Genomic DNA, 24,190 nt, shown 5'->3' with positions numbered 1-24,190 from the left:
CACCGTGTCCTGGGCCTTCCACGAGGCCTTGTCCCACTAGGACATGCCTGGAACACCTCCCGCGGGAGGCGACCAGGAGGCATCCGGAACAGATGCCCGAGCCACCTCAGCTGCTCCTTTCGACGTGAAGGAGCAGCGACTCTACTCTGAGCTCCTCCCGGGTAACTGAGCTCCTCACCCGATCTCGGAGGGTGCGCCCAGCCACCCTGCGAAGGAAACTCATTTCGGCCGCTTGTATTCGCGATCTAGCCACGATGCCAAAACCAAACTATGAAAGAACTCAAAATTGTGTAGAAGTTCAGTTGTAGTTAAACATATTTCCTTATTCAGCTCAATTTCACCCTGTTTTGGTGTTTTTTGATGAATTCTGCTGAAAAACTAGCAATTTGTGCTTAAATAGAATGCAACGTATCGTGTAGAAACGGTAAAATATCGCAATAATATCGTTATCGCAATATTGAACTGTCCATCCATCCATTTTCTTCGGCCTCATGGTTCTAACCGGGCCTGTTGGTCTCTCATAAGGGTCTTCTCAACCGCTCTTTGTCCGACCCGTCACCTATAGGACCTGTTTGCCCTGGGAGACCCTAACAGTGGCACGAAGCCCCCGACAGCAGAGCTCCCAGGATCATTTAGGTTCTCAAACCCCTCCACCACGTTAAGGTGGCGGCTCCAGGAGCATGTGCATTACTTCATCAATGAGCCTCAAAGCCATTGCATTTTGAGTTTTCCCTTTGCACTTTTGCCTCCACCACACTCTGGACTCGAGATCGTGTCTCATCCACTCCATATTAGTGGAAGAAGTGCTTCCCCGTCTTGTCAAAACCTGCTCTCTCTGGCTCACGACTAACCCACACTCTCACCCCAGGTAACCCCAGTCCCCTACGGGCCGCCCCCGCTCTTGAATCGCATTCCTCCGCTCCGCCCCCCCCCCCTCCGTTTTAGCGGCGGTGCCAAAGAAATCACTGTTCAATATTCTCCGCAAAAACACCCCGCAGCCTCGTCCTCCTCACTCGGATGCAAGAATGCGCCGTGTTGACTTTGGAAGTTCAAAAAGGCCCCAAGTTTCAACAATGTCTTAGGAGTGGGAGGTGTTTTTATCAAATCTGGATGTCTGTGTTTGATAATGAAGACAAGTGATAGCACATATCTCCTATTGAATTAATCCTCCAGTGCTTGTGTTGTTTTTAAAACCTCCAGTTCTCAGGGCTGATGAGATCTTTACACAGAGACTAATTCTATCTTTCTCCAAATATTGTGTTTGCCCGGGTTTATCTCTGAAGTGAGCCGCTCAGTGTCGCTTTGCTCAGTTTGCAGATGTGGAAGGATTCAAATGGACTGGGCTTACAGAAGACTATTGCACGATACATGAGCTCTGTGTAATCCTGATTTAGTCCTGGCTTCAGTAGAGTGCTCGTCCTCATTTTGTTTATATTCACCAAAACATCTGAAGGATAGAATGACTTAAAGGTGCAGTATGCAGCTTTTTATGTGGAAAAAAAAGTTTATATTTTTGTGTATTTGACCTTGTAGTGACCCAGAGTGTTCAGCATGGCACCTTTAGTTTCCATCACAGTGGTCTCTACAGAGCACCACACTGCAAAAAGTGGATTCAAAGCAAGTAAAAAATGTCTTACTTTAAGAAATAACTTCTTATTTTTTCCCTAAAAAGTAATAATGTTTTGCCGAGCAAAGTTTTCTTGAGAAAAAAAAATCTTATTTTAGGAAATAAAATCTAGCCATTTCTTGTTCAGATAAATTTGCTAAAAACATGATAATTTTTCTTGTAACAAGAAAGAAAAACTTTTTGAATCTTCTTCAGTTTTAGACATAGAATATTTATTCTTATTTTAAGAAAAACTAAGATCAGAACAACTCTTAATGTAAGAACTGATTCTCACAGAGAGAAAATACATTCCATTCTTTAAAGTGGGCGGCTCGGTGGCACAGCGGTTAGAGCCTCAGCTTCACAGCTCGGAGGTCCTGGGTTCAATTCCCACCAGGACGGGGCCTTTCTGTGTGGAGCATGTTCTCCCTGTGTCTACCACTAAAAACATGTACAATAGGTGATTTTGACCATCAGCCTGGCTCCACATCATGGAGACGGGTCTCCGGGCGAGGGCAATATTTACCTTAAATATTAGTATTTATTAAGAACATTTTGCTCAAAAATGTGTGTCATTTAGAACATTTTACTTTCTACTTTTAATTTTTCATTAAATAAGATTGTTTTCCTTAAATTATTCAATTTTCTGAGGACATTTTACTTAATTCTAGTTATTTATTTGCTTAAATTTAGTGTTTCTTTCTTGTTTTATGAAAAGAAAAATATTCTAGAAATAAGAAACCTTAGCAAGAAAAAAATGCTGACCCCATTGGCAGAATGTTTTCCTTCAAACAAGTTTTTTTCCCTTGTTTTTAGACAGGTACTTTTTGCTGTGCAGAATCAATAGTTTTGTAGACTTTCTGATGAGAGGCTCCGTCAGCAGCGAAAACCTTCCAAACAATTGATCCTGGAGCGTCCTGGAGACCACCGTGATGGAAAGTAAAGGCGCTTTGCTGACCGCTCATACAGACGCAGTACAAGGCCAAATATGCCAAGATATCAACTTTTTTTTTCTACATAGAAGTTGCATAATGCACCTTTAAGCTCCAGAGAAGGAGACTGGATTACTCAAACAGGCTTGAATGAAAACGGAATATCTTTTTCACGAGGGAGCGACTTTACTGCAAGTTCTTATCTTAAAGAAGTTCCACTGCAGGAGAAAGTGTGACTCTCACTGCATTTAACATTTCTAAATTGAGAAGTTCTCAAAACACCTCTCATTGTGTGCGCCGTGTTTTTCTTTCCATTTAAGGATTACGCACTCAGACGTAAGAGCAGCCTCGGCTTCGTTGCAAAATCCTGCTGCAGGACTGTCCCGACTTGCAGATTACCTCAGAGTCCTGACAGTGCGGAGACGGCAGCTCTGTGCCCACTAAACAAACACTCTGTTCCAACACCGGGGCAGCTTCTGACTTGTAAGGGTGTCGGTGCCGCTGCCCCGGCAGACCGCGGGAAAGGGAGTGGTCCCCGATCCGACGTAAACCTGAACCGGTGCCAAGAAAACCAGGCTTTACGACGTGTTCGCTTTTCTCTTCGCATAAGGTCCATTAGTGAGCGGCTTTATCGTTTCACTGACAGGTTTATGGTTGTTTTGATTTCAGTTTGATGTCATTTCAGCTGGGGGACTTTGGGTCACTCTTTCCCCACACATGTCAATGAGATGTTTCTGACTCGTTTCGATACATTTCGTCCTTATTTCAGGTCATTTTCTTTGCCAATGGGGTAAGAAAATTGGTCTTTCTTATTTCAAGCGAGATTTACCCTAGAACTGGTCTGAAATGTCCTCAAACAAGCAAAGTAAACTTGGTCCGATCAGGAAAAGTGTCTAAATGAGTGAAAACGGCTCAAAACAAGATACATTTCCTCAATTCAAGTCATTTAAGCCAATGGTTGATATTCACTTTTTGTAGTGCACACTTTTCCCTTTTCCCTGACTCCAGGTGTATTGCCACTAAGTATTACCTGGAAGATGTGATTTGATATCTTCATATTTAAAATCTTATTTATCTCTTCACCTTTTCCCAATACACAATTACCATGGGGCAGAAGTCACCTATTTCTCCACACTTTCGCCAGCAGAGGGCGCTTGTATTATTATTGTAACTGGCCACGATGATTGGGGTTCTACAAAATCTCATTCTTAACTTCCATTCTTTCCAGTTTGGACTGAGACATTAAAGCCATTCGTCCCATGACTGTTCCCAATCTGAACTACCGTGTTGAGCTCTAATTCCCATTTATTCTTGACGTCAAATGTGTTTTCATCTTGTTCTATGCGAATAATTTTGATAAAAGCATTTGTGAATTTGCTTTTCATTTCCACACATTCACACCGTTGCTTTACTCGATTTGAACCCAAAACAATATGAAGCAATATCTATGCGTTTTTGTGTGTTTCTCAGCTCACAAGTATGTTTGAGAAGATGAGCAGCTCGAACCGGCAGCTGGAGGACGAGATGAGAGAGTTGGCCGACAAGAAGGAGAGCGTGGCGCACTGGGAGGCCCAGATCACAGAGATCATTCAATGGTAAGACGTTAATAACTGGCTTTCAGCTTTCACTCTGGGACCAGGAGCCGGTCTACTGGAGGTTTACGCCAAACATGAGCCTAAACATGAGCCTAGACGTGATTCTAGTGTCGCTCAGGTGAATGTTGAGGAAAAGAGAGGGTGTGGAAGATGCTGAGGTGCTCCTTAGGCTCCATAGCGTGCCATGTTCGCTTTTTCCCACATGAACAAACATCTAGATTCAAGTTTCACTGCTTTCATGTGACTATATCAAACTATCAGGCCATCGTTTTTAGCCTTGTGTCTGAACATATATTCTGCAAGCGGATATTCAGGGCATTCATATGCAACGATTATTTTGGTAATCGATTAATCTACAGATCATTTTTGCGATTAATCGATTAATCGCTTGACTGTGAAAGGTGCATGGAAATTGTATTTTTTCAATTTTTTGACCACATAAAGCTAAAGTGGCGCCGCTTGAGGACACGTGGATGGAGTAAACTTAAAGTGAACTTTTGTAGGAGGCTCTTTGTGCTAATTCTGCTTTCTGATTGGACGAGACATAGACAGATGTTTATGAAATTTACTATGTACAAAACACTGCAGACCCTCACTTTAAAAACAAAGTAGGTTTTCATCCAAAATACATAATTGTCATGTCCTTTTAGCTCTATTTTAGTCTGTGTTTACTGGAAAACGATTAATCGATTACTGGAATAGTTGACAACGATTTTATTAATCGATTAGTTGTTTCAGCCCTAGTTTCCATCACTTTTGTAGGTCTTTTCAAATGAGGCGTCACATTGTTGATCTCCAGTCGAGAAGCTTTTAGATTTGGGTAAAGCCCAGTATAAAAAAACATGAATCTAAAAGGAATTCCGTGGAGTATGGTGCACCACAAGGTTCAATTTTGGGACCGTTATTATTTATTATTTATATTAATGGTTTTGCTTCTGTTTCTACGACCGCCTTTCCCGTTCTTTTTGCTGATGATACCGATCAAAACAATAATAATAAAAAGCCGAACTGGGGAAAATGCACTCGTTAATGTTGAGGCGGGTGGCTTTACCCTAATCAAAAAGATTCTTGGGAAAAAAGCACCAAAAATGTGACAAAAACTCAACAAAAATGTGACAGAAACTCAGCAAAAATGTGACAAAAATGTGACAAAAACTCAGCAAAAATGTGACAAAAACTCAGCAAAAATGTGACAAAAACTCAGCAAAAATGTGACAAAAACTCAGCAAAAATGTGACAAAAACTCAACAAAAATGTAACAAAAACTCAGCAAAAATGTGACAAAAACTCAACAAAAATGCACAGCAACAACACGAGGAAAAAGGTCAGTTTTGTGGGTCTTAACTTTCAAATGAGGTGTTACACAGACAAAAGAGGACAGAATGCATTCGGTTTAGGCGGGTGGTTAGAGGTTAAAATATGTATTTGTGGAAGTGTCACAATTCGCTAATTTGGGCCAGGCTGGTCAGAGTCCAGGGCTGTTTTTCAGTCCCAGTCCGCCCCTGCCCTACAGAATATATTTGATTTAACACAGCAAATGCTACAATGAAATAGTTTGTCATTTGAATATCGGGTGCTCAGGAATGTTAAGACTGACATCACATGAGTTAGTTATAAATACACACAGACAGTCCCCATATGTTCCGGGTGTTTCCAAAACTCCTCAGACGCGCATGTCACGTCGTCGACAAGCATATTGGATGTCGCTGTAAATTCGAAGCGGGGGCGTTTGGCACATGCCTGTCGAGGTGTGTGAGCCGCTGACCCTTCCCTGTGCAGCTGACAGCTCTGTCCATCCCGACTGCAGGCTCCAGATAACAGGCATTCCTCCCTCGCCCCCCAAACACACACAGAGGCAGGCACCGCTGTTCTCACGATGCACAACGACCCCCGGTGGTCAGTCATAGGAAGTGCTGGTGCGCAATTCTCTGCATCAAAATCACCTTGAACGGTTGTTCTTTGGGAAATAATAATACGGTGTTCCATGTAAACAACAAAATCTTTTTTTTATTTTCTATTCAGTCTTCTCAGCCTTTAGTTTGTGAATAGGGATGCACCGATACCACTTTTTCTAAAACCGATACGAGTACTTGGATTTAAGTACTTCCCGATACCGAATACCGATACGAGTACAAGGCCTTTTCTTCAACATTCTTACTTTTTTCACAGCAGATTGGTTTGTGATTAGTAAATTTACTCATTTACATTTCCTTAAGTAAAGTAGGCGACACATTTAAGAGCAGTTATATTAGAATTGTGCTGATGCTATTTATTTATTATTTTCATTCAATATAAATTTTATTTTTATGTCTCTGTCCATCATAGACAGAAAAGCCCATGTCCTAAAGCTCCCAATGCCTGAGCTTTATTCATTTATGTGTTTTTATTCAACAATAGTATTGAGATGTTTCTTAAATGGTCTCTTTTCGTCTTTACTTCAGCTCCTGTAGATTTTCTCGTGTGTTTGTAGTAACTTAGCGAGTAGCTACAGCGTTTTCATTGTTCTGCTGCAGCTCATTTTCCCTCAATATAAACATGCTGTATGTCTTTAATTTGGATTTTCTGAGACTTTTTAGTCGCTGGGTTAGTTTTTCAGATGAATAAACCCCTGGGCATAAAACGGCGTCAGAATGGCCAAAACTGCTAGCCGCGAGTTAGCATCGTTAGCCTGTATGTTGTAAACACTGCAGACGCTGCAGCACGAACAACATTAAGCTCTGGTTAAATCCAGCTCAGACTCTGGTTTAGAGAGCGCAGTCTGTAATAAAGTCAGCTCTATGTGGATTATTGTATTTACACTAAACAATTCTCCAGTTTGTTGCTTCTTCTCTCCTCAGCTGAGAGCTGCGCCTCGTAGCTGCGCCTCGTAGCTGCGCCTCGTAGCTGCGCCTCGTAGCTGCGCCGGCCACATGTCAAATGGTATCGATTTCTGGTATCGGGACCTCATGAATGAGTACAAGCATGTGGTATCGGCCCGATACCCGACACTGATATCGGTATCGGTGCATCCCTATTTGTGAACATGAAAATACCTGCGATTCATGTAGTAGTAATATTAAAATTTCCTTGCAAATGTGCACAGTAAAGTATTGTGGAAAAAATGTGTGTCAAATCTAATCATAGAATTAGATAAATACTATTAAGACTTTTTTAACCAAAACTGCTCAGCCCTGGACAGTGTTACTAGTGTGTCTGCCTGCAATATTAACAGTGTATTCAATTTGTACGTTTTTTGTGTGTGTTTATTTTGGCAATCTCAAGTTCATGAGGGCTACGAAGGCGGCATAGGTTTTTACCAACAGCAGCGCTTGGTAAACTGACTTTGTTGGATGGAGTTACATGTGTCTGTGTTCTCCAGGGTGAGCGATGAGAAGGATGCCCGCGGTTACCTTCAGGCTCTGGCCACAAAGATGACGGAGGAGCTGGAGGGACTGAGGAACACCAGTCTGGGAGCACGCGCCACGGTACAAAATAAAGACAAGTTCTCAGCAGCCAAGCCAAATGTGCCACTTCCATTCACGGCGCGTTGTTGTTCCTGCTTTGTTCAGGACATGCCTTGGAAGATGCGCCGCTTCGCCAAGCTGGACATGTCGGCGCGTCTGGAGCTGCAGTCGGCTCTGGACGCTGAGATCAGAGCCAAGCAGAGCATCCAGGACGAGCTGAACAAGGTCAAAGCCAACAACATGTCCACTGAATGGTGAGTGTCTTCAGTTCATCAGGACTCCCACATAAGGGAGGAAGCTGTTGTGTTACTCGTTGTTTATTGCCCGTGTCGCTCCAGTAAACTGCAGGAGGTGGAGACGAAGAATGAAGAACTCCTGGGGGAAATCGATCGTCTGAAGAAAGAGACAGAGGAGCTCCGGCTACGCAGAGGTGCGGTTCTTATGAGGGCTGGCAGTTAGTCACAGTTTATTTGAGCCTGGATCATGGGGGCAATAATCTGACCGGAGATGCCCAGACACCCCTATCTGATAGTGAGACACGTAGATGGTATGAGTGTGATTAGGGATGTCACGGTTACCGGTGTAGCGGTAAACCCCGGTAAAAATGTTGACAATAATAATTACCGTCTTGTTTTTGAAAAAATATTTTACCGCGGTGGATTACGGCGCCCGCGGTTTAGGCAGAGTGAGCCTCATGAGGCGCCGTCTCTTCTGCTGAAGCTGCCGCAGGCGCCTCTGTAGCTACAACCAAAACTAAACTCTCTCTGAGCTGGAATCATGTCCGAGACGACAGCGCAGGATCAGCCTCAGAGACCGAGCCTGAAGTCTGGACATGTTTGTGTGTTTTAAGAAGCTGAAGGACAGTTGATAGAGACAGTTTTCCTGTTTGTGGAACGAGCAGGAAAAAGTGTCTCTAAAGCAGCAAGACTTCGAACCTGTGACTCTCCTGCGTGACCGTCTCAGCTGTATAGCAGGAAGCTAACGTTAGCGTGACCGTCTCCCTCTATAGCAGTAAGCTAACGTTAGCGTTTTAGCTGAAATGCTGATGTGGGACTTTGGGTTGAGGGAGAATGTAACGAGTCGCCCCATAGTGCGGCTGCAGCGCCACCGCCAGCATAAGCCGTGTCCGGATACCTCCGCACAATGGCACAATGCGTTACTAGGCTCCCGGTGGCAGATTCACTCTCGCCGCAGTTTTATGAATTTAACAATGATCACTGTCTGAGGATTATCCCAAATCTGCAAAGCGAAACCTCACTGGAAGGAAACAAACTGAGGACAATGTTCCTGATATAGACGGTTTATCTAGCTCAAAAATATTCTTCTTCTTTGTTTCTGGCGCTATAAATGTAACACCCTCGAAACGATCAACAACACATCGTTATAGTTCCTTTACTTTCAAGTGAAAAGTTGCACTTTGGAAAAGGCTTTGTTTGTATTTTTTTTTAATGTAACAAGCACTGTTAAACTTTTTTGAGACGATTTCAGTTTGTGCGGGACTATCAGTGCTTTCTGAACATATTAACACACATTAAATAAAATACCGCGATAAAACCGAAAACCGTGATCATTTTGGTCACAATAACCGTGAGGTAAAATTTTCATACCGTGACAGCCCTAGTACATTGGTGTATGAATGGGTGAGTGGGTCCTTGCAGTAAAGCGCTTTGAGTGCCTCATGTAGGTGGAAAAGCGCTATATAAGTTGAGACCATTTACCAATAATAATTCAGTCAGGACAGTAGAGGGCAGCACTACAATTTTTAGCACTTGTACCAAACATTAACTAACACAAATACATTACTTTTAATGAGTTTTTATAATTACAAATAAGATTAATTTTGGGTTGGGCTTTTGAAATAGGACTGTGGTAAATGAAGTGATGCCACTGACAGATCAATGACCCGTTTTCAGTGTGTAAGTCAGGGATCATTTATTCACTTACCTAATTAAAACAAAGAAGAAGAAAAGGGGAACAAAGCACATGAAAAGAAATGTAAATGATGTTTAAATGTTGGTAAAAATTGCAGGTTTCTTAAAAAATCGTAGGTTGTTATTTGCAATATATCGATTATCGGCGTATCGTAAAGTGATCATTATCGCGAGCCAAACATTGAGTATCGTATCAGATCGTGAGGTTCCCAGAGGTTCACACCCCTGGTAGATTGACCAGTAAATCATGACAATCCAATACAACCATTTGTCGAGTATTGTGTTTATTTTATTTTATTGTAGTACTATGTTTTACTTGACATCATTATTGCATATTATTACATTTACATATACGGTTGAGGCCATGAATAAATGCAAATATCACATTGGTTTCCGCTGCTCTGTAGAAATAACCCCCTGTGCTTCGCGGACGTGAATGCATTGTTCCCGGGGTCACGTGAGGCCGTCCTGTGACTTGTTTTATTCTAATTCCCTCTTTGATGCGTCCTTGTGCTGTGCTTAACGCTCGTGTTTTGCGCTGTGTCTGCAGGAGTCAAGCACCAGGACTCCCAGAATTCCTTCCTGGCTTTTCTCAACGCGCCCACCTCCGCCCTGGATCAGTTCGATGTGAGTATGAGCGACGCGAAACCCAAACGTTTACAGATTTTATGACCAAACGGGGCAGAATGAACTCCCCCCCCCCCTCCCCTGTCTGTTTTATGTTTAATATGTTTCATTCTTATTATTTTCAAGTTTCTTTCAACGTGACTTTCTTTATTTTGGTCCCTTTCTTTGCTTTCATCCTCCGCTCCATCAGGACTCTTACTCCTCATCCTCATCTTCTTTAATTGAGTTTTGGGAAGACGTAAGTTTATCAGTAGCCTCAGTGTAATGTGTAGATATATGGGATTTCTGAGCAAACTACTAGACTGGTACGACATAGATGAGTCTCTGCGAATTGTGCCAGCGACACAAGAACCACGGACAGTCGAAAGTAATGGACCAAAAGGTGAAGGTTAAAGGGGGTGTGGCCTGTTTTACATTTCATTATTTTACTCACAGGGTGTCCGCGGGGTCTTAAAAAGTTTTTAAAAGTCTAAAATTGGGCCTATTTGGTCTTAAATCCAGGGTAAACTGGTCTTAAAAATCAACGTTCAACGACCCAATTATTTGCGCACAATTTAGTTTACAAAGTCGACAAATAAAGTGACAGAAGCAGCGATGAGGAGCCGCCCGGTGCCGCCACAAACAACGTAAACTCAGCGATAGTCGAGCGAGGCAGAAGGACTCTCCTTCAGAGCTTTATCCGCCCAAACAAACCACTGAAGTCAGCAGAGTTTAGGAATCCAGAACATGACCGAGGTGTGGCTGATGGATCCGTAAAGCTGCTGTCGGGGGAAAGATACGTCCAATATGAAACAACGTGGAGATAATCAGTGTTAATTTCGTCGACTAAAATATTTTGTCTTAATTTTAGTCAAAGTGATATTTTTGTGACTAAAGATTGGACTAAAAGTAAATTAAAAGTTTCTCATGAGACTAAAACTGTGACTAAAATGTCCAGATGTTTTAGTCGACTAAAATGAGACTAAATAAAAATGAAAAGGAGAGACTAAAATCATCCAAACTTCTATTGAGCGTCTGAAAGAGCCTCAGATCATTTAAATTCACTGCCAAATGAACAGGTTTGTGCTTTGTTCATGTGGAGCAGCTCCATGAAGTCGAGGAACAACATTAAACATGATTATAATGAATATTATCAATGCAAAGTCGACTAAATTAGTCTTAATTTTTTTTGACTAAATCTAGACTAAAATTAAATTACATTTTAGTTAAAAGACTAAGACTAAAACTACATTAAAATATGTTGTCAAAATTAACACTGGAGATAATCCTTCACTGTAAATATCCAACTCAAGGTCATGAACGGCATGATTCACAATAAAGTTTGTCCAAATGTTGGAAACACAAAGCTAACGCTCCTCTGCTCAGGGACAGAAGGAAAGAGAAAGTCCTGTTACTTTAGAAACACGTTTCTCACTTTGTTCATCAAAACATCTGACAAACAAGTTTAGAAAACAGAAAACCGAGACTAGATTCTGCCCTAATAATAATATCATTAAAATAATTATGATCATTAATTAGTTCTAGGCAAACGAGTGGAAAAGCTGCTTTTATTTTTAGAAACAGTGAATGTTTACCAGCTCAAGTATTACAAAGCATTTTAAATACAAAAACTAAATATCTGTTGTTTTCTTTCATTCAGTCGATAATTGTGAGTAATTATTCAATCTCAATATTCTTATTATGGGATCAGGTTGTTAAAACTTGAATGGTTGTTAAAATGTGAAAAATTAAGTTCTTACATTTGTACATCCCACTGTGAAATCAGAACAGTGATTTTCTTTACAGTCCATTTATATATTGCGTGTTCAAAAACAGGTCTTATTTTGGCGATTTTGTGTCTTACAAAGGTCTTAAAAAGTCTTAAATTTGACTCTTCAGACACCCTGTACTTAACTATCTAGGAGAGGCTCAGACAGACTTTATAATTGAATCCTGAAGTAGCATCATCTCCCGGTTACGTTATATGACATATGTATTTAAGTAATCCGCTTTTTTTACTGCCCAGCGCTGCTCACGGCTTCATCAGCGACGGTGGCGTGTGGCTTTTCTCGTTAACACAATCTCAGCTTGTAAACTTCTGCATTTATAAGCACAGAACTGCTCTCATAGCTCCGCGTAATCGCGTCTTTATGGGTCCATTAACTTCCACTGTCTTTCGGGCCGCGAAACGCTCGGCTAAACTCGGCCATTTCAATGATTACTTCACGTCTCTGCCTCGAGGGGTTTTAACTCTTCGCTAAACACATTATGAATACACCGAGTGACAGTTATTACAGTGCAGTTCCTTTAGATTAGTCCGCTTCTGTATATACGGCTGATGCTTTTCTAGAATTCAGCCCTAGTTGCTGCTTCTTCGTATTTCTCTCCGTTTCTTTCACCTTTTCGTTTTCTTCTCCGAGCCCTGGTGAGTCCATAGTCGTGCGCTGTCTCTCCTTACACAGAACCGGGCGAAAGATTGGACACACTTCCCTATTCAGCTCTCGGGACAGTGATTCTTACACTTATGAGCCCAGAAAACCGTTATCCAGTTGTTAAGTTGTGCCAAAATGGAATTAAAAAGCAATAAATTAGATTCAAACTGGCATTAATGATATTACACACTCTTGGGTGACCTGAACCGCAGTCCGAGAACCCCCCGCCTCGTGCCCGGATGTGTCCAATCTATCGCCTGGTGCTTTAATGTCCTCCTGTTTCTCTGCTTTATCCTGCCCTGATACTCACTTATACTTGTGTGTCTGCCTCCTCTCTGCCTCTCTCTCTCCTCATGCCGCTGAAGCGCTCGCCCTCCGTTGGCCCGGCTAAAGGCAGACGTGTAAGCACCACCACTGCGCACTTTCTCAGCCCCCCCCCCCCTCCCCCCCCCGCAGCGCTCGGTCGCTCGTCGGTTTGTGCATGGTACTCTGTGATACGGCCTGTTGGATGCAGCATGTGGGTCGTCCTATGTGGAATCTCCTTGATAAATGTACGGGAGGCCTTTATGTACGTCATCGGTGCAGAATTGTCAGGCCTTTACCAAATTCAAGATGGATTCCCCCCCCCTATAGGACTGGGTACCGAAAAACTTTTTTTTCGGTGCTAATTTTTGGTGCTTTTTCTCTCCAAACGTCAATAAATGATCCACAGTGAGTCTAAAAAAGCCTGAACTCATGAGCAGCTTCAGCACAAATGCAGAAGCGAAGCTGTGACTTACTCACACTTATCAGAGATGGCAGAGCCGCGTCTGAGCCAGGACTAAACCAGGACTAAACCAGGACTAAACCAGGACTAAACCAGGATTAAACCAGGACTAAACCAGGATTAAACCAGGATTAAACCAGGACTAAACCAGGATTAAACCAGGACTAAACCAGGACTAAACCAGGACTAAACCAGGATTAAACCAGGACTAAACCAGGATTAAACCAGGATTAAACCAGGACTAAACCAGGACTAAACCAGGACTAAACCAGGACTAAACCAGGATTAAACCAGGATTAAACCAGAACTAAACCAGAACTAAACCAGGACTAAACCAGGACTAAACCAGGACTAAACCAGGACTAAACCAGGATTAAACCAGGATTAAACCAGAACTAAACCAGAACTAAACCAGGACTAAACCAGGACTAAACCTGGACTAAACCGGGACTAAACCGGGATTAAACCGGGACTAAACCGGGACTAAACCGGGACTAAACCGGGACTAAACCGGGACTAAACCGGGACTAAACCGGGACTAAACCAGGACTAAACCAGGACTAAACCAGGACTAAACCAGGACTAAACCGGGACTAAACCGGGACTAAACCGGGACTAAACCGGGACTAAACCGGGACTAAACCGGGACTAAACCTGGACTAAACCTGGACTAAACCGGGATTAAACCGGGATTAAACCGGGACTAAACCGGGACTAAACCGGGACTAAACCGGGACTAAACCGGGACTAAACCGGGACTAAACCGGGACTAAACCAGGACTAAACCAGGACTAAACCAGGACTAAACCAGGACTAAACCAGGACTAAACCGGGACTAAACCGGGACTAAACCGGGACTAAACCGGGACTAAACCGGGACTAAACCGGGACTAAACCGGGACTAAACCTGGACTAAACCGGGATTAAACCGGGATTAAACCGGGACTAAACCGGGACTAAACCGGGACTAAACCGGGACTAAACCGGGACTAAACCGGGACTAAACCTGGACTAAACCGGGACTAAACCGGGACTAAACCGGGACTAAACCGGGACTAAACCGGGACTAAACCGGGACTAAACCGGGACTAAACCGGGACTAAACCGGGACTAAACCGGGACTAAACCGGGACTAAACCAGGACTAAACCTGGACTAAACCTGGACTAAACCTGGACTAAACCTGGACTAAACCGGGACTAAACCGGGACTAAACCGGGATTAAACCGGGACTAAACCGGGACTAAACCGGGACTAAACCGGGACTAAACCTGGACTAAACCTGGACTAAACCTGGACTAAACCTGGACTAAACCAGGACTAAACCTGGACTAAACCTGGACTAAACCTGGACTAAACCTGGACTAAACCAGGACTAAACCAGGATTAAACCAGGGCTAAACCAGGATTTACAGTAAACTGGTTAAAAACCAGGACTAAACCTGGACTGAATAAGAAACTAGACTCTTAGACAAATAGAAAAGCAGTGACAAAAGAAACACATGGGCTTTAGCTTTAGCTTTACCTTTAGCTTTAGCTTTACCTTTAGCTTTACCTTTAGCTTTACCTTTAGCTTTACCTTTAGCTTTACCTTTAGCTTTACCTTTAGCTTTAGCTTTAGCTTTACCTTTAGCTTTAGCTTTACCTTTAGCTTTACCTTTAGCTTTACCTTTACCTTTAGCTTTACCTTTAGCTTTACCTTTAGCTTTACCTTCAGCTTTACCTTTAGCTTCACCTTTACCTTTAGCTTTAGCTTTACCTTTAGCTTTACCTTTAGCTTTAGCTTTACCTTTAGCTTTACCTTTAGCTTTACCTTCAGCTTTACCTTTAGCTTCACCTTTACCTTTAGCTTTACCTTTAGCTTTACCTTTACCTTTAGCTTTAGCTTTAGCTTTACCTTTAGCTTTACCTTTAGCTTTACCTTTAGCTTTACCTTTAGCTTTACCTTTAGCTTTACCTTTAGCTTTAGCTTTAGCTTTACCTTTAGCTTTAGCTTTACCTTTAGCTTTACCTTTAGCTTTACCTTTAGCTTTACCTTTAGCTTTACCTTTAGCTTTACCTTCAGCTTTACCTTTAGCTTCACCTTTACCTTTAGCTTTAGCTTTACCTTTAGCTTTACCTTTAGCTTTACCTTTACCTTTAGCTTTAGCTTTAGCTTTACCTTTAGCTTTACCTTTAGCTTTACCTTCAGCTTTACCTTTAGCTTCACCTTTACCTTTAGCTTTAGCTTTACCTTTAGCTTTACCTTTACCTTTAGCTTTAGCTTTAGCCGCAGAGCCTGAAGTTACTGCTGTTGTTTAAACTCCAGCTGCACCGGAGCGTTTAGGATCACAGATTGTCTCTGGAAAAGGTGAGGCTCACTCTGCATTAGCCATGTTTGGAACAGTTCTGGTGCATTTTCAGTGACAGAGTGAGCGCTCTCACTATGTAACAGATCTGTGACGTGTGAGGAGCTTTCACTGTGGAACAGCTCAGTGAGTTTAGAAAAGTTTATCTTCAGTAAACGGTCCTGATGTGGATCTGGTCTGTTCCTGCAGCTCAGGAGGGAATAATGTCCTTTCTCTCTTTTTATCACGGCTTTAGTAGGAATTCTGCTCAAAAAATGAAGTCAAAAGCAGGAATCGTTAAAGCAGTGGTATTGGAAAAAAAAACCAACGGTGCCCAGCCCTACCCCCGTATAGTTATTTCACCTGGAATGACCCGGTTGTGAGTCAGGTTTGCGTTGAGTGAAACTAGGTTGTGCTTTCTCTGGTGTCTCGCTTGTTTGTGCTTTGGCTGTGCATGCTGTGTGGAGAATGCCTGTTTTAATACGGGAAAAAGCGACTGTTTCATAACATGTGGTGGGATTAAAAATGTCAATGAATGCGACGACAATCCAATATTCAGCATGATCTGTCGATGTGAGATCCTCCACTGAGTCGTCCTCTCCCTCCTGTTCTCTTTTGTCCGTTGTGATGTCCTGATGATTTGTAATTCGCCCGCAGGTGGACTCCATGGACAACTTCACGCCCTCCAACACTCCCTCCAGAGAAGACGACCCCAAAGCCCACCTCAAAAACCGCTCGCGATCGCCCTCGATGGCCAGCGACATGGAGCCTATCGAGGTGCTGTCCACAAGCAGTTTATTAAAAAACAAATTTGAATCTAATAGTTTATCCGTGGCCTTCAAATCAATCAAAGTACAAGGATTTGACCATGTGACCATTGCTGTGTGTTTAGTAGAAGTAAAACACAAAACTAGGCAAATGTTTGATTAGGGACCATAAGTTTCAAGGTTGTTTACTGAGGCTTTTACAACTACTTTACCCTTTAGCCTTGATGTTTTTTTGTGCAATGAGGTAAGTGCAACTAAGTAACGTGTTTGCCTTAATAAATCCTTTTCGTGGTCCCTCTGGGGGTAATGCACTGCAAAAAGTAATTACTAATCAACTAGATCAGTATAAACATCTCAATTTGAGCATAATAATCCAAATTTTAGTTGTTTTGACTAGGTAAGTTGTTGTTGTGCATTTGTCCTAGATTATTTCACTTGTTCTGAGATGTTTCTGACTCGTTTCGATACATTTCGTCCTTATTTCAGGTCATTTTCTTTGCCAATGGGGTAAGAAAATCGGTCTTATCTCATTGGCAATTTTACTTTCTTATTTCAAGCGAGATTTACCCTAGAACTGGTCTGAAATGTCCTCAAACAAGCAAAGTAAACTTGGTCCGATCAGGAAAAAGTGTCTAAATGAGTGAAAACCGCTCAAAACAAGAAACATTTCCTCAATTCAAGTCATGTATTATTTACTTTTTGCAGTGTACAAGTGTTAATGGCATGAGTGGACGGTCTTTCATCTCCTCCAGTGGTCTTCTGCCAGAGAACCACAATTGCAACTTTCCTGCTGTCAGCGTAGTATTTAACTCATGCCCCTGGAGGCCATAAGCGCCACTGCAGGTGATAGAAAAGACAAAGGGATGGAAGGATATTGTACATTGGCTGTAAACACTGCTTCAGTGGCGCTAGCCCACAGTTAGCTTTGCCCATTAGCCTGTTAGCTTCTTCTTAAAACAATGTGTGTGTCTAGCATTATACCCCTCGGTTTTGGATTGTATAAAATGCTGTTATACAACACACCAGTAGAGGGCGCACTTCTTCCTCTTGCTTCGGTGACCACATAAAAAGTCGATTTCCGTGATAGTTACACTGCAAAATCTCCATTTAAACAATACTACGGAATGCACTTGTTTTCATTTGGGACTCACTGCTCTGTGTGTTTGCTTTTGTCCTGTAGTTGATAGACCACCCGGGCCGGACAGTCCAGACCCCCACCATGAGGTCAGGGGGGTACGGCAGCATCGGACGCTCCTCCCCGAAGGTAAACATCGCGAGAAACACTGTGGATGCATTTCAAGTTTTGTAAATCGGATGTAACGACTCTTTTGTTCTTTTCCACAGCCTAAAGCGCATCAGTTTGTAGTGAAATCTTTCAACACGCCCACCAAGTGCAACCAGTGCACGTCGCTCATGGTGGGGCTCATACGCCAGGGCTGTACGTGCGAAGGTAAGACGCCAAACATGTGATCTATATGTGCTCATCTATTGCTTAACATTTGTGACTCTTTAATGTCTCTGTTTTCAGTGTGTAACTTCTCGTGCCATGTGACGTGTGCGGACAAGGCTCCTGCGGTGTGCCCGGTGCCTCAGGACCAGACAAAGGGCCCGCTGGGGATAGACCCTCAGAGGGGCATCGGCACTGCGTATGAGGGCACTGTCAGGGTGAGGGAATCACATGTTTAATTTCATTTATAAACCATTCATGTTATTCACATATTGGCCTTCTTGTCGTTGGAAAACCTTGTCCATGTTTTTCATCCACACTGCGTGACGTGTTCTGTCTACATTGCAGGTTCCCAAGCCCACGGGGGTGAAGAAGGGCTGGCAGAGGGCTATCGCTGTGGTGTGTGACTTTAAACTGTTCCTGTATGAGCTGGGAGAGGGCAAGGCCACGCAGCCCAGTGTGGTCGTCAGCCAAGTCCTCGACATGAGGTAAGAAACTGTCTGTTCAAACCCTCACGTGATCTCACAAGGGCAGAGCAGACACATGTATGTTTATAGCAGGCGTCTCAGACATGCGGCCCGGGGGCCGAATGTGGCCTGCAAGGCAATTTTTTGCGGCCCGCGAGATAATTACTTATTCATATTATTTGCGGCCCGCCGGTAAATTGCATTAAACACGTTAGAACTACATTTCCCATGAGGCACCGCGCGGTAGCGCCAACGCTGCTGCGGACGCGAGAATTTCAACATCAGACGGGGAAGGAGATGCGGCGCCACTGCAGACGACTTATCCACTTTTTTCAACAGAGAAACTAAACTAAAAGCAGCGACTGAGAGAGAGGAGCTTCTGAAACAGGTGGAGACGTCAGAACGCGAGGGAGAAACTTTAGTTGTTCAGCTAAACATGTGCTGGAAAAGTTACATCTCTGCACTGCTTTACCATATTTATCTTTAGGACATTGCAAAGCGAACACATTGTGTTAGGGATTAAAAGCGTCACAACAGTAAAGTGAGGAGCCTTTTCTCTCCATCTCTCTCTCAGAGCTACATCATCATGTCAGTGAATTTAATCTGTATTAAGGACACCTGTGCGAACAGACACACCAGAGTCTGGAAAATGGCATTTGGAGAGTGTTCGAGTCGACACATTCGTTGATGTATTTATTATATGACAGGGTCATTGAAAATGAACACAGAACAAAACAAGTTTGAAGCTGATGCTTTTTGCTGGTGCTCATGATCAGCTCCAGTCCCTAGTCGGGCTTTTCCACACTACATTAAAATGACTTTTTAAAATTATTAATTCATTAAAATGATTTGTTGTACATTTTGCACTTCTTTAAGAGGCTCACAGACAGAAACTGGACCTGACTCCTGAAACATCACTGATGCCCTGAACCAAAATGGGATTAATTACATAAAAACTAATTGTCTAAGTCTGTCATTTCAAATTTAGAAGCTCAGCAAATGTTCGGCTGATTGGAAACCTTTAGAAGCTTAAAATGTGCAGATAGGAAGTGTACAGTCTATTTTAAGTTATATTATAGTAAACAATAAAAAGTTGCTATATCATGATTGACTTAATATAAAAGGCTTCATCTGTTGCGGCCCCCGACCAACACTGGGTTCGCATTTTTGGCCCCCGCTCCAAATGAGTTTGAGATCCCTGGTTTATAGTTTATCGTTAATGAATGGTTTTCCTTTTCCAGGGACGAGGAGTTTTCCGTCAGTTCGGTCCTGGCCTCTGACGTCATCCACGCCAACCGCAAAGACGTCCCCTGTATATTCAGAGTGAGTCTTCTTTTACTCTGTTATCCATTTGTTTATGTAGTTAAAGCCTCAGAGCACATGGCTAATCAATCCCATGTAAACCAAATCCATCTGCTGTGAGTTACATTGCTTTACAGATACACTCCCACTCTAAAGACGCAGACTTCACATACAGTACAGGGCCAGATCTTGTGGTTCACAGCGCAGGCTGTAGAGCAGACGACTGCGCAGACGGAGGCGCTCTTTGCAATCTTCAGTGTCATACCTGGCGCAAAAAGTGGGCAGGACAGGAGGGGGGACAGACTCGCATTGTGATGTTGTAGTGCCACCCCCTCCCCATGCTTTCCCCAAACCTGAGGAAGGCGGTGGTTTGCGAGGGGGGGTTCTTCTGTAAAGCGCAATGTTTAATAAAGATTAAAGAAATAAAACTGTCCCGCTGCTGCAGATCCAAGCTGAGCGGGCGGGACAGAGAGGCCTCACGTTGGACACCGTTCAAATGCGCAAAGCTACGAAATGTACAGGATTTAATTGATCAGAAACTGTCATATCGTCTGTGGAGGAGTTGCAGAGTTATGCAGCAGTTGCAAGAAAACTGTTGCGTACTGGAACATTTGAGCTACAGCTGCAGGATTCTTGGAGCGGCTGAATTGGAAAAGAAAAAAAGTTGCTCTGCTCCCTGTGAAATGCGCTTCTTTCTTTTGGACTGAGCTGTGGCTACACAAGGAGCATCATCAGGAGATAAAGACTGGCACACGATGGAAATGTCTCCTTAAAACTCAGATCAGACCTGGTGTTGTGGCACTTGAAGGCGTGTGTGGTTTATTTATGGAAAACTGTTGTTGTTTTGGTGTTGGGGTGAGCGCGTTAATCTATCAAAGTAAACCCGTGCGTAACCGACGCTCAAACAGACTTTTCAAGGCAATTTCGCTTTTGTTTTCAATTTGACGTCGATTCTAAGGAAGAAGACGAGGCAGCGCGATGTAAAGAGGAACATAATGTGAAGGTGCCACAGAAGAGCAGCGCGAGTGCTGCTTGTAATGAACCAGCCTCAGTCGTCTCTTCTTCTTAAATAACGCCCTCTCCCGAGCGGCGCAGCCTTTAGCACAAAACCTGCGCCACACGCAAGATCGCGCGTGTACTATGCTGCGTTTAGAGCTGCACACGGACTGCGCCAGTCACAAGATCTGGCCCACAGTGTTTTAAGCTCTGGGTGTTAGCAGTAGCATTAGCAATGATGCATAAATTACTCTCTGGTGTCTGTGATGAACGTGTTTTTTTTTCCTCCTCAGGTCACGGCGTCGCAGCTCTCGCCCTCCAGCAGCCACAAGACCTCCATCCTCATCCTGGCCGACAGTGACCAGGAGCGGAACAAGTGGGTGGGCCTCCTGAACGAGCTCCACCGAATCCTCAAGAAGAACAAGCTGAAGGAGCGCTTCGTCTACGTGCCCAAGGAGGCGTACGACAGCACCCTGCCCCTCATCAAGACCACCCAGTCCGCCGCCATCATAGGTGCGCGCCTCACACACATGCGTCTGATAACACTGCCCATACTGGTGCTGGCTGAATGTTTCTCTGTTAGCTTTGAGTAACTAAAAAATCCAACTTTAACATCTTTTCTTGATGTTCTGCAGATCATGAGCGTGTTGCCCTGGGTAACGAAGAAGGGCTTTTTGTTGTCCACGTCACTAAAGACGGTAAGTCATCAGGCAACTTAATGCGAGACACGGCAGGTGAAAGTATTGATTTTTCACGCAGGGGTCGAAGTGGAGATTTGTATCTATTTTCCTCCCTTTACATCTTAGTTTTCATGTCAGATATAAAAATGATGATGTTTATTTTATGATGTTTTGTCTGCGAGGTGGGGGCGACCCGGAAGTAGAAAGGCCGTCTTTCCCGCGGGTTTTCATTCATAAATATTGACAGATTTGACATCCACGTGTCCTGCTAAGGGGCCCCGTGATGACGCTTTCACCCAAATATGGTGTTTTTCCTCCTACGAGACGCTGGAGCGGAAAAGTGGAAGAACGGGCCGAGCATGCGCACTCGCTACAAAACTTCAGGGCTGGTTTTCTCTGAATGAGAGAAGCCGCACTCGGGCAGAGCCTGAGCCCTTATAGAAGCTCCCACAGACTCCAAACTTTACAGTCTGAGACACAACAATATTTTGAAGGTTTTTTCAGAGGGATTTTTTAATATCTAATTCCAAGCCTGATTTATTCAGCTTTGAAACCAAAAAAACAGGCGGAATTTGAGTTTTTACAGATTTTTTCACTGATGATTAGTTTATTGAAAAACTAAACAAAATATTCAAAATCCCCTCTGAAAAAATCTTAGTCACTAATATGTCAATAAAATAAAACCATAACATTTAATCTGGCTCATTATTTTTGATTTCGTTGCCCAAAATATAGGCAATTTTGGCCATTTTAATGCTCAAAATGCCTTATTTTTATGTGAAAACATAAAATGACAGAAAAAGTGCAACACATTTTTTTCTCATATTTATATCTGTGATGTTCAGCAAAAGTTTCAAATTGACATCTCTACATTTATTTATTTTCCCTATTCACCTGCAGTGTCTCGCCTTAAAACGTTGTAACATTTTCCAGTCCTATCCTCACTCGTGTCGTCCCGTTCTCCCGCAGAAATCATCCGAGTGGGCGACAATAAGAAGGTGCACCACATAGACCTGATCGCGCAGGAGCAGCTGCTGGCGGTGATTTCGGGGAGGAACCGGCACGTGCGCCTGTTCCCCACGCAGGCTCTGGACGGGCGCGAGACGGACTCCTTCAAACTGGCCGAGACCAAAGGCTGCACGTCGGTGGTGTCCGGCCCGGTGCGGAACGGCTCCCTCACCTGCCTGTGCGTGGCCATGAAGCGACAGATCATCTGCTATGAGGTGCTTGGGGGGGGGTTTCATACCTGTTTGTAACACTGCTCCATCCTCCATCCCTCTCACAAACACAGACGTCCCACCCCAGTCTTAGTAAACACACAACATGCACTGGTATTGACAAAGGCTGATGATCTGTGTGGATTTCAGGTGAACAAGAGTAAGATGCGTCACCGGCGCCTCAGAGAGCTGCAGGCCCCGGGGCCGGTGCAGTGGATGGGGCTGCTCAACGAGAGGCTCTACGTGGGATACCAGTCAGGATTCACCCGATACAGGTGACACAGCAGAACGACCCGCCTTTTTGAAGTCATTTAACCCCAACTTACTACTAGGGGATGCACCGATACAGATACCACAGGCTTGTACTCATACTCGTACTCATTCATGAGGTCCCGATACCAGAAACCGATACTATTTGACGTGTGGCCAGCGCACCGACTCTCCTCCTCCTCTCAGCTGAGGAGAGAAGAAGCAACAAACTGGAGAATTGTTTAGTGTAAATCCAATAATCCACATAGAGCTGACTTTATTACAGACTGCGCTCTCTAAACCAGAGTCTGAGCTGGATTTAACCAGAGCTTAATGTTGTTCGTGCTGCAGCGTCTGCAGTGTTTACAACATACAGGCTAACGTTGCTAACTCGCGGCTAACAGTTTTGGCCATTCTGACGCCGTTTTATGCCCAGAGGTTTATTCATCTGAAAAACTAACCCAGCGACTAAAAAGTCCTCAGAAAATCCAAATGAAAGACATACAGCATGTTTATATTGAGGGAAAATGAGCTGCAGCAGAACAATGAAAACGCTGTAGCTACTCGCTAAGTTACTACAAACACACGAGAAAATCTACAGGAGCTGAAGTAAAGACGAAAAGAGACCATTTAAGGAACATCTCAATACTATTGTTAAATAAAAACACATAAATGAATAAAGCTCAGGCATTGGGAGCTTTAGGACATGGACTTTTCTGTCTATGATGGACAGAGACATAAAAATAAAGAATTATATTGAATGAATAAAATAAATAAATGGCATCAGCACAATTCTAATATAACTGCTCTTAAAAGTGTAGCAAATGAGTAAATTTACTAGTCACAAACCAATCTGCTGTGAAAAAAGTAAGAACGTTGAAGAAAATGCCTTGTACTCGTATCGGTATTCGGTATCGGCGAGTACTTAAATCCAAGTACTCGTATCGGTTTTAGAAAAAGTGGTATCGGTGCCTCCCTACTTCCTACCTCTACTTTGATAATATTTAGAAGTTTTTTGGTCATTTTGGGAGTGTGTGAATCCTCGCTTCAATATGAAACGCCTCCTCCCCGCAGTGTGCACGGAGACGTGTCCCCCGTCAGCCTGCTGCACCCGGACGACCACACCCTGTCCTTCATCCCGCAGCAGAGCCTGGACGCGCTGTGTGCCGTGGAGATCTCCTCGAAAGAGCTGCTCCTCTGCTTCAGCGCCATCGGGGTCTACGTGGACTCGCAGGGCCGGCGGTCGCGGCAGCAGGAGCTCATGTGGCCCGCGGTGCCCATCGCTGCCTGTGAGGGAGAAACCTTAACCTTTCACCAGAGCCGTGGGAAGATGGTTTAGTTAGGGGGCGCTGAGGGACAAAATGTACCCCCAAAATACTTTTTCTGTGCATAAATCCTGTTTATTAACCTCTTAACTCCCGCCTGAAC

The 24,190-nt window shown here is 43.6% G+C and overlaps 1 protein-coding gene across 6 annotated transcripts in view; it reads left to right on the top strand.

The window, feature by feature from the left end:
- cdc42bpab (CDC42 binding protein kinase alpha (DMPK-like) b) overlaps positions 1-24,190 on the top strand; it is a 136,691-nt gene that overhangs the window by 104,821 nt on the left and 7,680 nt on the right. For 4 of the 6 annotated variants that reach the window (XM_079571773.1, XM_079571776.1, XM_079571772.1 and 1 more), the window contains exons 19-35: positions 4,009-4,133; positions 7,492-7,597; positions 7,682-7,830; positions 7,915-8,006; positions 10,058-10,134; positions 12,911-12,946; positions 16,295-16,414; positions 17,585-17,668; positions 17,749-17,854; positions 17,933-18,069; positions 18,200-18,339; positions 19,560-19,641; positions 20,910-21,129; positions 21,252-21,314; positions 22,266-22,519; positions 22,664-22,788; positions 23,837-24,051. In XM_079571773.1, the coding sequence (XP_079427899.1) occupies positions 4,009-4,133; positions 7,492-7,597; positions 7,682-7,830; positions 7,915-8,006; positions 10,058-10,134; positions 12,911-12,946; positions 16,295-16,414; positions 17,585-17,668; positions 17,749-17,854; positions 17,933-18,069; positions 18,200-18,339; positions 19,560-19,641; positions 20,910-21,129; positions 21,252-21,314; positions 22,266-22,519; positions 22,664-22,788; positions 23,837-24,051 (2,131 nt within the window). The remainder of the gene's footprint in view (positions 1-4,008; positions 4,134-7,491; positions 7,598-7,681; positions 7,831-7,914; positions 8,007-10,057; positions 10,135-12,910; positions 12,947-16,294; positions 16,415-17,584; positions 17,669-17,748; positions 17,855-17,932; positions 18,070-18,199; positions 18,340-19,559; positions 19,642-20,909; positions 21,130-21,251; positions 21,315-22,265; positions 22,520-22,663; positions 22,789-23,836; positions 24,052-24,190) is intronic. The other 2 variants (XM_079571777.1, XM_079571774.1) reach the window with 1 other exon arrangement.

The sequence above is a fragment of the Gobius niger genome (genome assembly GCF_951799975.1).
Source record: "Gobius niger genome assembly, chromosome: 15".
In the NCBI taxonomy this organism is placed as follows: Eukaryota; Metazoa; Chordata; class Actinopteri; order Gobiiformes; family Gobiidae; genus Gobius; species Gobius niger.
This window is presented reverse-complemented; position numbering and strand designations above follow the sequence as displayed.